The following is a 15,382-nucleotide window of genomic DNA, read 5'->3' on the forward strand; positions in this document are numbered from 1 at the left end:
ACATAGAAGGGGGGGATCTCCTCAACCATCACCAATATTGTTAAAAAAATTACACCACCAATATACACCATATTGTTATATGCATAGTGGATAAGATCAACAATAGTTTTAATTTTTATATTTTTTGTAACACTGTCAAAGCTGCAGTTCCCTCATTGATCCATAGGGGTCCCTGATTGACCCCCGATGATCTCTACTCGTCACATCGTGTGTGTGTGTGTGTGTGTGTGTGTGTGTGTGTGTGTGTGTGTGTGTGTGTGTGTGTGTGTGTGTGTGTGTGTGTGTGTGTGTGTGTGTGTGATCAGTGAGCTGCTGTGTTTTGCTCTTACCTGTGCTCATCACGTCACGCAGAAGTGCAAAATATTCGTGCGTTTCATCCAACTCTCAGGCGCCAGCGCTGTGCGATCATAAGAAATTAGAATATGGAAAAAATTAAAGATATTATTCCTGATTATCACGATGGGGAATTTATGTGCCCTAAAGCTGGGTAAGTGTTATGACAGAATGTTTTTGTCCCACTCATTGACGGTTAGCCTAATCTTTGGGACAAGACGTGTTAAATAATTATGTTAAAGAATTTTCTTTCTTTTTTTAATAATAGGCTACATTTGTATCGAGTTATGGAGGTTTCGTTTTATTTTTTTACTTGATTTTCATTGATTTTGTCTCATTGAGCTCCAGTTGTGTCTTGTAGGCCTACAAGTTTAATTTAACGGGAATACAGTCGTGTTTAATTATGATGAAGGCTAAGGTGTCCTTGAATGCTTTAAAAAAATTACTTAACAGTAATTTCATATTTACATTTTCAATCTTGTCAAATGTGAATGATAAACGCAATATATAGGCAATGCAATTAAATAAGATGCCTAATGTAGGCCTATCTGACAAAAAAATGTGGCATTTATTTTTTTTTACTTAAATTTTGGGTAAACTTGACTGTGTCAATTTTTATTTTAATCATATTACAGGGAAATTGAGAAAAGAAATGAGGTAGACATTTTAAAATCAGAAAAAGGTACATTTATGGTACCTGGATTAGTCATGTTAAATGTTCTGATTTCATTTAACATACATATTTTGCTCTTTTTCAATTTTCTGCTTGTTGAAACCACTTTTTAAGGCATTTGCAGCATTGATGAGGCGAGACTCCTCCTTAAGTAATTTAATTCACATGTTAGTGATTACAGTGCATTTTAGTTTGGACTGCTCAAAATCGGGACTGGTGACCCACTGTTGTTTAAACGACAAGATAGGAAGAGGAAAAGGAGGAAGATTTTTTAATATCTCTTTTTTGAGGCTTCTTAGCCCGTTCTTCAGTGACAGAAAGCTGGCGGCCATGTCAGCTGTATGGGACACTGACTATCTGTGGAGGGAGGTCCAAGGGTCAGTGCAAACAGGTCGTCTTCTTTCATGTGGATTTAATTATAGATGCCAGACTGGACCTTGCTGTACTGTAACTGGTTCTGGTTTAAAAAGTCTAAAGGTGTCTGACTGGTGCCGTCTGATACAGTGTTTCTTGTGTGCATGTCATTAATTGAGCAGTGATTTTTTTTCAATGAGATAAACAACATTTTAAAATCTTACCATGCAGTGAACTTCTCATTCGCAACATTGTTGACAGCATATTTCAGCAAAGGCATGTGGATCTTTGACAGATGTTCTGTCAAAGCCTGAGTTATGTAATTTCCGCACCACATAAATAATTGTTCTGCTGTTTTTGTTGATTGAACGTCTACGTAGATTGTTTTCAACAGGATAGTGAACTCATAGATTGTGTTGATACATTTGAAACATTCTACTTTCCAAGAACATCTGGATTTAAAATGGCTACCTATTGGATATGGAAATCTGATTCTGCATTGAAGTAAAAAAAAAAAAAAAAAGGGCAGTTGTGAAAACTTGAAATAAAGTAACGTGAGATATACATTCACATTTGTATAAAATCACAATTACTACTTTTCTTTTTACTCTAAGATGAAAACAAGCATCCATACATTACATGTATGAGAATAAATATGTATGCATTAAATTGAAAGTAATTTACATGTCGATTTAGTGCTATATCTATTAGTGAAGATATATATAATGCTTGTTTCCATTCCTCTAGGGCAAAGCTGGCCTCTCTCTTTGGTCTGGACCGAGCAGAGAGTCAGGGAAACGAGTCCTTTCAATTCACTGCCCCTAAACAGCCAAAAAAGACCTGCGCCATATTAGGTATGTGGTACAGCAGAGAGTCATTAGCCTTTTTGGCACAATTCCATGTGTTCTCTGATTATTTTCAACCTTAATTTGTCATGTTTTTAAAGGTCCTCCTCAGAAGCCCGCTCATTCCCCATGTGCTCCAGCTGTGCTGTTTGCTACAGCTGTTCACGCATTCTGCTTGTTAGTATAAGTATGGCAATTAAAGCATGCTTACGAGACTTTCAATTAGCATAAGTTCACACATTGCTAAAATGAGCTTTGATTTTCCACCAGTGTGAATGGACAGTATGTGAAGCAAGGAAAGATAGGAGCTGCTGTTTTAGGGAACCATGTCACCAAAGAGGTAGTGTGTGTGTGTGTGTGTGTGTGTGTGTGTGTGTGTGTGTGTGTGTGTGTGTGTGTGTGTGTGTGTGTGTGTGTGTGTGTGTGTGTGTGTGTGTGTGTGTGTGTGTGTGTGTGTTTCATATAGTCATTTTTTTCTATCTGCAATTATAGTACAAGATTCTGTTGTACGGCAGTAAGCAAAAACAGATCACTAAGGCTAGAATCTATCGTGGATTTGTCCTCACAGTAAGTGTTCATTGTTTTTATTCTGAATTCTATTCTATTGTGTTTTATTCTTTGATATGCTGCATTCACCAGGTCTATGCTACATATACCTGTCCACAGGTTCAGCCCTGTAACTATGTCACTTTCTATGATGACCAACAACAGAGCTGGTCTTTAATGTTTGACTCAGAAAAGTCCAGGCCTGAGTTCTGTAAGGAGGTAATGCTTTAACTGAATTATTTGCTGAATATTTAAGATTGATGCATTCGAAGAAAATGTAAAGCCCCAGCATTCTGCAAATTGTTAAAATCCATTTTTTAAAACCATTTTTAAAATGTAGATGGACAACATTATTAATGAAATGAGCCTGTTTCTCTCAGGTGTGTGTGGCCAGGTGGAACAGCGAGGCTTCATCAGACTCTGTGGTCAGTCAGGACCTTGCCCAAGGTGAAGGTCAAGCTGTTGATGTTGGGGACACAGTTGAGGTGGCATATTCTGGATGGCTTTTACAGAACCATTCTCTAGGACAGGTGAAACCATTTGCAACCTATTCAAACCACACTTTACATGCATTATGGTATTTTGTAAAGACAAATGTTTGTTGTGATCCTAATGTCAGTGTTTCAAAAATCTAAAGATGAAATAAATATTTATTTAAACCCCCGGTTTCACAGACAAGGCTTAAGCTAGTCCCAGACTGAAATGCATGTTTGAATTGGTTTAACTGAAAGCAACTTGCAATGACAAATCTTAAAATATATCAGTGCCATTGTTTTGACCCAAGATGCACACCAGTAATGTTCTTTTCTAAGGCACGTTTATGAAAGCTACTTAAATATTTAGTATAAGCCCTGTATGTGAAACCGGGCCATAGTTTCTCATACTTTTGGAGAAGTTACTTTCTACTCTTAATAAATTAAGTGGAATCACTGCTTTTCCTTAATTTGCACATATGGTCTTGAATTTTAAACTTCTTTAGTTGAGCACATTTAGCACAGAGCAGCTCACTGTGCACATTCTTGTTGATTAGTCACGGCTCAATACAAGTCATGCCCCCATTGAACTAATCAACTCACTGGTCATTTGAATGGCATGTTTGCTGTGCAGCTGGAGATCTATACATGTGAGAGTTCAGTGTCTCTGTCTGTCTTTTCCCCCACAGATATTTGTTTCTAATGTGGGGAAAGAAAAGCTGCAGCGAGTAAAGCTTGGAGCAGGGAAAGCTCTGAGGGTGAGAAGTGTGTGACGTTTTTAATGCTGTTTATACTGTATGACTGTGGTGTTTTTAATATGCTTTAAGACAAACCATGTGCAAATTCCGCAGTCAATACCATTGCTGAGTATTTTCTCGTTAAAACTGTTTTGTACAGTCTGTACTGCAAAGACAGTCTCAAAAACAAGGTTTGAAACCATCCCTGTTTCCTACCGTCACAAACATGTATCCAATCCCATCAATGTGTGGGGCAGGGCTTTTCTCCACTATCTTTGAATGATGATATCTTTCTATGATGTTCAATGCTTTTCTAAGGATGCTGATTTTTAGAAGGAAGCGGTCTAAACATCGTTTGTGTAACAATAGAAACACATTTGCTGTTTGATAACGTAGTCAAGATAAAGGCTAATCATATCATTTAATGTTATGTGTCTGACGATGTAGAGAGCAATACACAAAATGCATTAGTCAAGTCAAGTCAAGAATATTTGTATAGCGCTTTTCACAATACAGATTGTATCAAAGCAGCTTCACAGTATTAAATTAAAATAATAATAAAACGTCCATGTTTGGTAATGCTAATCAATAGTATTATTGATTGATTCATTAATTGAATATCCCCAACTGAGCAAGCCAAAGGCAACAGTGGCAAAGAAACGAAAAACTCCATCAGGTGACCCAATGGTGACCTAAAACTCCATCAGGTGACCCAATGGTGACCTAAAACTCCATCAGGTGACCCAATGGTGACCTAAAACTCCATCAGGTGACCCAATGGTGACCTAAAACTCCATCAGGTGACCCAATGGTGACCTAAAACTCCATCAGGTGACCCAATGGTGACCTAAAACTCCATCAGGTGTATAATGTATAAAAAAAAAAACCTTGGGAGAACCCAGGCTCAGTTGAGGGCCAGTTCTCCTCTGGCGGTTATGAACTAGAGGCCGGATTTAACAGTAAGATTAAAACATTTATATGAATGCCTGGCTGAAGAGATGCGTCATTAGGCCACCATTGATGCGTCAACTTATTGACGACCCTGTATAGTTCACTCTTCCACTGCTTCTCCTGAATCAGTTTCTGGTTCAAAAATATATGGCTGAATAAAAACCAACATTTCCACTTGCCATGGTTAAGCATTTACTGCAGTTGACCGTGATTGGGTGGAGGCGGGGCTATATTCATGTATTCATGTATACTAAATGAAGCAAGGGTGTAGAGTTACAACGTTTAAATATGTCATTATCAAAGATGAGTTTTAAGGCATACAATTATTGACTGCAGAGGGACCTTATGATAATAAAAGAAAATGTATAATAGACGCAAACTGGTGGTTCTGTCTGCTGTTGTGCCATATCTCTTACGTTGCCTTTTCTCTCAGGGATGGGAGGATGGGATGCTTGGTATGCAGAAAGGAGGTCGACGGCTTCTTATCATCCCTTCTAGTATGGTTTCAAAGGGCGTCCCTAACCATGTGCCAGAAAACAATACTCTGGTCTATGATGTAGAGATTCATAGAGTAAGGCACTGATGGTGTGAATGTCATTTAAGATACTAGAGCAAACATCTCTAGTCTCTCACTACTTTTTAAAAAGCTGTCTATTTATCTGCATGTAGGTTAAAATCTCTAAAGTGCGACATAGTGGGGGATCAGTTGACGCCTTCAGTACATCTCCAGGAACCTGTCCAGACACTCTGAGTGAAGAAAACACCAGGCAAATGGTCACAACCGATACAGAGGAGTCAAAGTGTGTATACAGACAGTATAAACTATGCACTAATTGTTGATATTTTAAGTGAATCCCATTTGCAAAAAAATATAATGTAAAATAATTCTCAATTTTTTATTTTTTTATTTTTTATTTAAGCGTCAGTAAAACATGATAAATTGGCTTAAGAAGGAACATTTATAAGATAACAAATTTTCTTTATAGAATATCTTTTTTTAGAATTGTGTTTATTTTCTGAGGTTTTTCTTTAGGTTTATGCTGAGAATAATTTTTTTTAATTTAAATTAAAACTTAAATTCTTAATCTTTTGTTGTTTTTTAGTTTAAAGTTAATTTATCTTGTTTTTAGGATGATTAGATATTTTGGATCATAAAAAAAAAAAAAAAAAACTAATTTAAAAAAGAAGTTTTTGCTGTGTACATAATGAGAGGTCAAAGCAAGAATGAAGATTATGTGATAAGGGTGTTTTAATTACGTGTCTCTGGACACACATCCATGAGATGATTCCTATGAATTTATACAATTTATTGATTATTTGTTTTTAGAGAACAAGCTCCTAAGGGGAAGGTGGAATCTGTTATTGAATACCTGACAGTGAGTAGTATTTCCTTTAGCAACCAGACATATGCTATAAGCCTAAAGTGGCCAAAATGCTGAAGCTTTTTTACATTTATTTTCTTTCTTGTAGACATCAGGTGCAGCTAAGGCCAAGCTGATCTCACGTATAGCCAAGATGGGTCAACCCATGCTTCCATTTCTCACTGGAGCCATTCCAAATCAGCCCGACCGCAGTGACTCAGAAACCCAGGTCAGGAGAATTGGAGATTTATTTTTAAAACTTAGATTTGTTTCCTGAATGTATTATGAAGTAGAACTATAACTCGCAGATATGATTTTGTGCAGGATGCCAGTGAGTCTGGACGTATCTGTGATCTTTCTCCTTCATTTACACCCTCCCCAAAACCTGCACAAATACCCTGCAGTCCTCCATCTTGTATGTGTGAAAATAATCATCTCATCAATATCAGTTAACTCTTCCTTTTATTAGAGCTGACTGGTTCTTTGCTGTCATGACTGGTCTTTGTTTTAGTGTTGTGTCAGCCTGAGCCTGATGATGTTCAGAAACAGGACGCAGTGCCACCTCACGCAGACTTCAACACTACTCAAGGCTTTCAGGTGAGATTCAATGTAAAAAAGAAAGATAGAAAAAGAGTTTGGAAACATTACTATTTTTGAAATGGTACTTTTTCTTTTTTTTAACCAATTTATTTATTTTTGGAAAGAAGTCTCTTATTATGAAAAAATATATATTTTTACAATTTAAAATAATAGGTTTTTTTTATATACTTTAAAATATAATTTATTTCTGTGATGGCAAAGCTGAAAGTTCATCAGCAATTACTTCAGTCTTAAAGTGTGATGATCCTTAAGAAATTATTATAATATGCTGATTTATTATCAATGTTGAAAACAGTTATGTTGCTTAATATTTTTTTGGAACCTGTTTTTTTTTCCCCATTTTTTTTCAGGATTCATTGATGGATAAAAAGTTAAGAAGAACAGCATTTATTCAAAATGGAAATCTTTTCTAACAATTTAAATCTTTAATATCACTTTTTTATAAATTTAGCACATCCTTGCTGAATTAAAGTATTAATTTCTTTAAAAAAAAAAAAAAGATAGTTGTTTTGATCGTATAAATGCAGGCTTGATGAGCATGAGAGACTTCTTTCACAAACATGTAATGTTATGTTCCACCAAGAAGTTTGGGGTCAGTAAAATGTAAAAAAATAAAAATAAAAAAAATAATACTTTTATTCTGTAAACATTGATAATAAAAAAGTTTCTTAAGCACCAGATCATCATATTAGAATGATTTCTAATTAGAATGATCATGACACTAAAGAATGGAGTAATGATGCTGAAAATTCAGCTTTGCCATCTCAGGAATAAATATTTTTAAAATATACATTAGGCTATCTTATATAAAACAGCCTTTATTTTAAATTGTAATAATATATTTTTTTTTTCATATTATGTTTGATCAAATAAATGCAGCCTTGGTGAGCACAAGAGACTACTTTCAAAAAATCTACTGACCCAAAAATTAGAAATTTAGTGTACATGTTTGTAAGAATTTATTTATTCATTTTTTGGGATCAACAGCCGTATACCATTGGACAAAATCCATATTTCCCATCACAGCTACATTCATTTCCCTCAATCTACCCATCCCACATTCCATACAAAAGTAAGACCTCAGCCATGAACTCTCTCTCTCATATACAGTACTTCCATAAAGAAAATGACCTGTTTTTCACTAAATGCAAGAGTTTTGTTTTAAACAATAGCTCCTGATATTACATCATTCTTGATGTCTGAGGCTCGTCAGCATAACACAGAAATTCTGCTGGCTATTGAAAAGGTGGCGCACAAGATGGACCAACTCACCTGCAAGGTATATTTGTGCAAAACAGATTTTTTTGTATTGGTCCTTATGGTTATTAAAGTCATAAACAAAAAAATTGTTTTTTTTTAGGTGGACGAGTTTCAAAAAGATGGTCACTTCTCTTTTGGACTCTCCTCTGTCTCCTTAGAAACAAACATGATCTTACACAACATTCAGAGAATCATTCAGGTTTGGATTGAAGGATACTTTCTATCATTTTAATTGTATTTAGATGTAAATAGATTTAAATGACATCTGTGTTTTATTGTGTAAGGAGAGCATGTGTCTGAAGAAGGAGGTTCTGGAGAAATGCTCTCAGGTGGAGGAACAGAACCCCAAAATAGGGGAGCTGAGTGGACCGAATAAGAGGTGTCCTACCCCCCTCTTCACACTCCAATTTCCTGCTTTCCAATCAGATTAAAGGCAAAAATCCTCCCCCAAACCAGTAATCCCAAACATTGTGTGTGCAGGTCTATGGAGCAGCAAAACACCCATACTTGCCGCCTTCTGGCTGAACAGGAACAGGTGCAGCGCAGATTTGCTAAATTATGCTATTGGCTCACTATTATAATGTTATTTATGTTAAAACGTATTTATGTTTAATTGGTTGCTGTGTTTAATTGGTTTGTTTGTTTTATTGGTCTTCTTGCAGGTGTGTGCTGGTGAACTTTTGTTGTTGTGTGAGGCAAAGGCCTTGAAATGTTTCTTTTCTTTCTCTTCAGGTTCATTTATCTGGGGAATGGAGTTCCTCCATGGTGAATCTCCAGCAGAGGGTGACAGAAATCCAGGCTGATCTCAGTGCAGCCCTGGAGGACAAGCACAAGCACTGTGCTCAGATCAGCCTTCTGGAGGAACAAGTGAAAGGTGATCCCGAAGTTTCATTCAAGTATTTACTCGTATTCAAATTTGGGGTACTTTTAACCATAAAAGTTTTTCTACATAGAGGAGTTTTCCCTTTTTTGGCTCCAAGGCCTTCTGTTGTCTGCAACAATATTCAAAGGCCCAATGACTTTTCCAGTAATTTACTGGATAAGAAATTATTTTAAAAAATATGTTTTCCTCATAATTTTTATAGAAATATTAATAAATAGAAATATAATAAATAGAAACAATTATATTCATTATAAAAATTCTTTAGTTTTAAGATTTTATCAATTTACATTACTCATCCAGACATAGAAATCACACTTTTTTAAAATTAGGCAACCTCCTTGTCCAAGTTTTTCAAGACACTGATTCTTCAAAACAAAACAAAAAAGCTTGTTGAGGGAATTAATTAAAATAAGAAATGTATAAATTCTTAGTAGTTTAATTTATTTTAATGCTTGTTTTTGTCTTATTTCATATTGAAGCCCCTGACAGCTCCCTGGTTGAGGAGCACTGATCTGATCTGAAGTGTTTGGTGCAGTTTGTAAGAGTGTCTAGATAATGTGTGTTTTTAGAGCTTGTGAAGCAAGAAGAACAGTCTGAGCAGCGGTGGAGAGCAGAGAAACAGAAGTGCAAAGAGATGGAAACAATTATACAAAACAAGGATGAGGAGATGCAAGATCTGAGGGCGGGAAAGGCGAATCTGCATCAGGTGTGTATAGTTTGTTGTAGTTTGAGCTTAGCTGGAAAACGACGTGTTTCTGCGCTGACAGAACACAAGATGATGCTGGAAGGAACATGTACAGTGCTGCAAGACGACCAAATGTCCACACTGAAAAGACAGGGCATAAAACTGTATCGTAAATAATATGGTGTATTCGGACAATTTTAATAACTTTTCCTGAAGGAATAGTTTGCCAAACATATGTTTAGTTCTTAAAGGGATACTCCTCCCAAATATGAATATTTTCTTAATATTTACTCGCCATGATCTCACCATCCCAGATGTATATGACTTTCTGTACACTTGTATTAAAATGGACTAAAAATCTTTGTTTGTGTTTATTTAAAGAGAGTCAAATGCATCTGGGACAAAATGAAGGCGAGTAAATAATTAGTGAATATTTTATTTTTGGGTAAAGCATCCCTTTAATCTCATATTTACCTTAATTTAATATATTTTAGTATGAGGATTTATAGAAGACATCACAAAATAAGAAAAAGCAGTTTGAGACCCAGTTGGTGGTTCAGGTGAGGGGTAAAGAGCCGTTGTTTTGCTATAGCAAAGTCTAAACCTAAAACTGAGCTGGTGTATCATGTGCAGGTAAAGCGAGTGATGAATGGAGTGTTTCAGTCCCTCAGGACAGAGTTTGATCCGCAGGAGTCTTACAGTGGACACACAGTGTGCCAGATTCTCCAAAACACCATCAAGGTACTCTCCAACCTATTAGGAGAAGCCTAAAAGACACCAGTTAGATAATGGTTTCCATCTTGTTGACATCTATTTTTCCTTTGCAGAGTATCACCATGAAACTTTGGGAGATTGAATCAGGCGTAGATAAAGTGGAAGAAGAGTATCTACCGGTACTAAGATCTACTGAAGAAATGTTTTCAGATGGAAAACATGCTGAAGGAAAACCATGAAATGAATGAAAAAAGGCCAACATTAAAAAGGATGATATTTTTGTAGATCAGGAAACCTGCAGATACTGTACATGTGGATACAGCACCGTTGAACCATAAGCATTGCTGACCCTGAAAGGAGAATTGATACTGACCAATCACAGTTTAAGAGGCTAAATAATGTCCAATAAATGATTCTTCAGTCATTAAACTGGAAGAATCCTAATTAGTTCTGGTCCATAACAACAGTGTCCGTCAACAGCACAACAGTGATATGACTCATAAGGTTATAAGCATGGGCCTAAAAGCAGACTTAAGAAAATGTACCGGCCATGAAACTGTTTGTGCACAAACATGCAGCTGTGACACCAACATTTTATACTAGTGAAAATTCACAGTTGTATATTCCAATTTCGATACCACAGCTAAAGCTACTTGCCTAACTAATATAAATGTAAAACATTATTAAAGACAAGTAATAGTAGTTTTCAGGTAGAGAAATTGAATTAAAGGTGCACTGTGTATTTAGGAAGATTTGTTGACAGAAATGCAATATCAGTTGTTTCTTCTCTTTATCTTTTGTTGTTTGAGAAACATTAAAAACAGCAGCAGAAATATTTGGCTTCTGTCACTTAAAGACTGTTGCACATACTCATGCATTGTCTTTCTCTACTGTTTATGTTCACTTAACCCATAAACGACAATGTTTACTAGGATACTCTCCGAGACAGGCATTTTATGACATCATTTTGTGTAAAATTGTGAGCTCATGAATATTTAAATTGGCAAGGCTTAATATTTTGTGACGATGCAGTACTTGCCCGTCTGTCCCGAACGTTTTTCACGTTCATATTCTCACAACACTGCTTTGTTAGAATTCATAAAAAAATTATCGACCAACTGGCGATTGATGCTGTTTTATATACTCACAGATGCCGATTTTCACTCGAAATTACAGCTTGGTGAATGTTAATTTTAGGCTCTGGTTGAAGACTAGATGCACACAAGTTTAATATTTACTTGTGCATGTTGGAACCATTTTCTTAAAAGAACATCTTCTAATTTAGTATTTGGGTTGTATTTATAATAGAACTGTCAATCGATACAAAAAAATGAATGGGACTTTTTTCTGTACTTAATCATGATTAATTGCACCTAACATTAAAACCTTCAATAATTTTAAATTGTAATCAACATTTTTATATTTTAGAATCTTTTTACAAAGTAGCCTACAATGAATGAAGTCCAGCATTACTAATACGGCTACATGATGACTCTAATGTTGAATGGCTAAAATTAAGAAACAATATTCAATAAAGTATAATTGAAAGCCATAATATTTAACATTTAATACTCACTTAATAATATTGGGTTAAAAATAGCTCAACTGTCACAGTTATGTTCAGTTTGTTTTATTTTTCATGGAATGTTTCCATTCACATCATGTGTTCCTTTGTTTAGTTTTCCTGCCACTCCTTTGTTTCTGGTTATCTTGTTTGAGTCACTATTTAAGTTCTTCTTCCCTCACAGTCCTTCGGTGTTCGGTCTACGTTACATTACAATTGGCCCTGCCTGTCTGAGTATTATTTGTACTGTTATTAAACTTATTGGAACTTTATTCTTCATCTTCGTCTGCCTTCATGCAACCCGTGACACCAACTATGATGATTTGAGACCGAATAATTTCAGTTTTCAGAGATAGTTCACCCAAAAATTAAAGCATTGCAGTTTTTTTCATAACTCTGAGACACCCCGTCCCCAACTACACCCATTTTCCCTTAAAAATGGCAAAACACACTGTTTGGTTATTTCTCAGCGCCCCTTAAATCAGGAATTAACGGCCGCTGGCAGAAACAGACACAGTGGACATGTTTCACGTTCAAGCTTCTTCAGAGTGCACTTTAACATTTCATTATATTTTCAATCACAATTTCACATCCATTTCACAAATAAGTGTTGAATAAACATTTCATTCACAGTAGCCTACCTATCTTTCATGAAGCTCTTACTATCAAACTTAAGATGCATCTCTTGTTCAGCATGCTTTCCTCTATTCTATTATTTAATTTAGCTGATCTTAATGGTTAATCATTGTAAATCATTCGGTACATCTAGATTTCTATAAATATATATTCTATAGAATTGTTAGCAGTTTCCAATATGGATGGTCAAATATAATGAATACTTTTTACATTATAATTTATCTCACTGTGTGTGTGTGTGTGTGTGTGTGTGTGTGTGTGTGTGTGTGTGTGTGTGTGTGTGTGTGTGTGTGTGTGTGTGTGTGTGTGTGTGTGTGTGTGTGTGTGTGTGTGTGCAGGCGTGCTTGTTTATATGATTTATTAGGATAAAAATATATACTGACATGGGTATTACAACATAAACATGGTTTATGAAAACATTTCTGTAATTAAAATGGCTTAAAAATAAAGTTGTATTAAAATATAAAAAATGCATGTTGCTTTACGACTGTCCTAATGCTAGTGACAAGTTAAATGTACATGTTAAAAAAGGTATGTACCATGTGCTATGCTATAGCTGTTAGTTTTAACTCGGATGAGATTAAATCCATGTTGAAGTTTGAAGTTGTCATAACTCAAAAATATTTATGCAAACTGTTACATTAATTTTCTGTTGAGTCTAAACAACTTTTTAGAGTTTAATATTTGACTCAATGCAATAATGTTACACTAACTTTGAAGCTAGAACTCTCTGCTCATGCTACATCTTTTGCATTTATCATTGCAACTCATCAGCGACATTAGTGTCTAGCATCTAAACCCTTTTAAAAGTGTTTCATTAAAACACTCCTCATTATAGTTATCACACAAAAACATATGTTGTTCAAAATGTTTCCCATAAAGAGAAACATTCTTTCAGAACATCCAATCATCATCCTCTATTTTCTTTGACCATCATAAATCAAACATTTAAGGTCCCAGCTTCAACCCTTTAACCAACAAACTTAGCTTTTCTTTGTGTTTTTACATTCAAAACACCAACTTGGGCCAATTTGTTTTATCAGACACCTTTTTTAAACACCTTCAGCTTTTCTGATGTCACTAGATCACCTGAGATCAGCTTTCTGCACTGTAAACGTATTTAGTAATCGAGTATTACTGCTTATTATATCTTAAAACATTCTTTTAGTTGTCAAGTTTTCAATTTTGTCATTTAGCTTAACCTCTGACTGCTTTATACCTGTAGAAATGATATCATCTGACCCAGTTGCCATGCTACTCACAGTATGTATAACAACAGATCACACTCACTCTGCTTTGTTGCAGTTCAGCAAGGGGAAGACACCTGCAGGGTTTTCAACTTCGTCCTCACGTCAGTGGCCTGGAGTCATTACACCCTCCTGACTGTGCGAGAAACAATCCCGACTCTGATTGTTTGGTGGAGATAACGGTTTCTCTGTAATTCCATCCTGCCAACTACACCAAAATGTTAGATTGAATGGATCTCCACATCAGAAAATATGAGATATATTAGATCTGAACCTGGATGCCGAATCCCTACCAGAAGATATCAGTCTTCTATTAGCCTGAGAGTTTGACTTAAGAAAGCCAGGGAAGAGCAGAAGCAGGAGACAAAGTGATGATAATAAAAAGAGCATAGGGTTGTTTTTATTTTATTTATCAGTTTCAACACTCTGAATGTCTCAATGCTCAGACTTCATCTGACCAGTACAAATCCAACACGTGTTATTATATCCCAGCAAAACAATGGGAAATTACTGCTTCACAATACTGTCCTGTGAAGCTAAAAACCTTGAAATGGAGACTCTCTAACTCGTGAAGACAAAGATCCCTTGAAACCACACAATCAGCATTAAACAACAATAGAAAAGAAATACGTAATATAAATGATCAGTGTCATGAAGAATTGATAATACAATTAAATACAATTATGAATAAATGATAAATCAAATGACAACTAAATGAAAAAACAAATAAAACAACACAGATGTATGGTTGCTCTTCCAAAGTAGCACACATGGGTTACCACTGAGAGATCCTTCAACTGTAATAGATAAGTCATGAGCTTAGATGTAAAGAATGTTCAAGGAAAGGTTCAAGCGGGACTAGGCAGTGATGTCTCCAACATAAATAGTACCAGGCAAGGATTTCTCCAGACATAGATAAACAGCAAGGACAATACACACAGCTAGATTATTATGCCTCATAACTGAGAACTGAAAGCATGTTTTCTACTCTCTTTCTTTCTCTCTCTCTCTCACTCACTCACATACATACACCAGTTGGAGCTTTCTAAGAGAGCTGAACACCTAGACATTTATGCATTTGGCAGACGCTTTTATCCAAAGCGACTTACATTGCATTTCAAAGTACACATTTACATTCTTATCAGTCTTGCTTTCCCTGGGAATCGAACCCATGATCTTGGCGTTGCAAGTGCCAACGCTCTACTAAAGACATCATGAGAGCAACTTCTTGTTCTTGAATTGACATGACGATGCAGAACTATCCGTTGCCTGCGAGGATCCCGATGCAGGACAATAGTCTACACTGCTCAGCCAGTGATAGTGTCCATGCCTGAGCAAAAACTCAATGATGATATAGTTTTTTCCACATTTAATCTTCACTTCTGTAACCCATGCTGCCTTGGGTTTGTGGCCTTTTACAACTCCGTGAAGGTAAGCAATTTTAATATGTTTAATGATAAAAGTGTCCTGCTGCTTTACACAAATACCTTAAGGTTATCATACATTTTATGTTCGGCCAG

At 35.8% G+C, this 15,382-nt stretch overlaps 1 protein-coding gene across 3 annotated transcripts; it reads left to right on the forward strand.

Moving 5' to 3' along the window:
- The first annotated feature begins 154 nt into the window (after nt 1-154).
- fkbp15a (FKBP prolyl isomerase family member 15a) lies at nt 155-12,250 on the forward strand. 3 transcript variants are annotated; one of them, XM_079607899.1, is made up of 23 exons: nt 155-487; nt 2,108-2,214; nt 2,307-2,382; nt 2,476-2,545; nt 2,698-2,772; nt 2,872-2,970; nt 3,132-3,281; nt 3,914-3,982; nt 5,346-5,483; nt 5,582-5,712; nt 6,240-6,288; nt 6,383-6,502; nt 6,598-6,688; nt 6,785-6,870; nt 7,861-7,945; nt 8,046-8,152; nt 8,234-8,332; nt 8,418-8,512; nt 8,614-8,668; nt 8,866-9,007; nt 9,586-9,722; nt 10,335-10,442; nt 10,529-12,250. In XM_079607899.1, exons 1-23 carry the CDS (start codon nt 423-425, stop codon nt 10,652-10,654), a joined length of 2,280 nt encoding a protein of 759 aa, XP_079464025.1. In that variant the 5' UTR covers nt 155-422; the 3' UTR covers nt 10,655-12,250. The 3 variants fall into 3 exon arrangements, with proteins under 3 accessions (XP_079464025.1, XP_079464026.1, XP_079464027.1); XM_079607900.1 differs by having other exon boundaries at nt 280-487; nt 8,421-8,512; nt 10,529-11,245; XM_079607901.1 differs by lacking the exon at nt 155-487 and adding an exon at nt 1,186-1,383.
- Nucleotides 12,251-15,382: the final 3,132 nt, after the last annotated feature.

This window comes from Phoxinus phoxinus (genome assembly GCF_949152265.1).
Source record: "Phoxinus phoxinus genome assembly, chromosome: 3".
In the NCBI taxonomy this organism is placed as follows: Eukaryota; Metazoa; Chordata; class Actinopteri; order Cypriniformes; family Leuciscidae; genus Phoxinus; species Phoxinus phoxinus.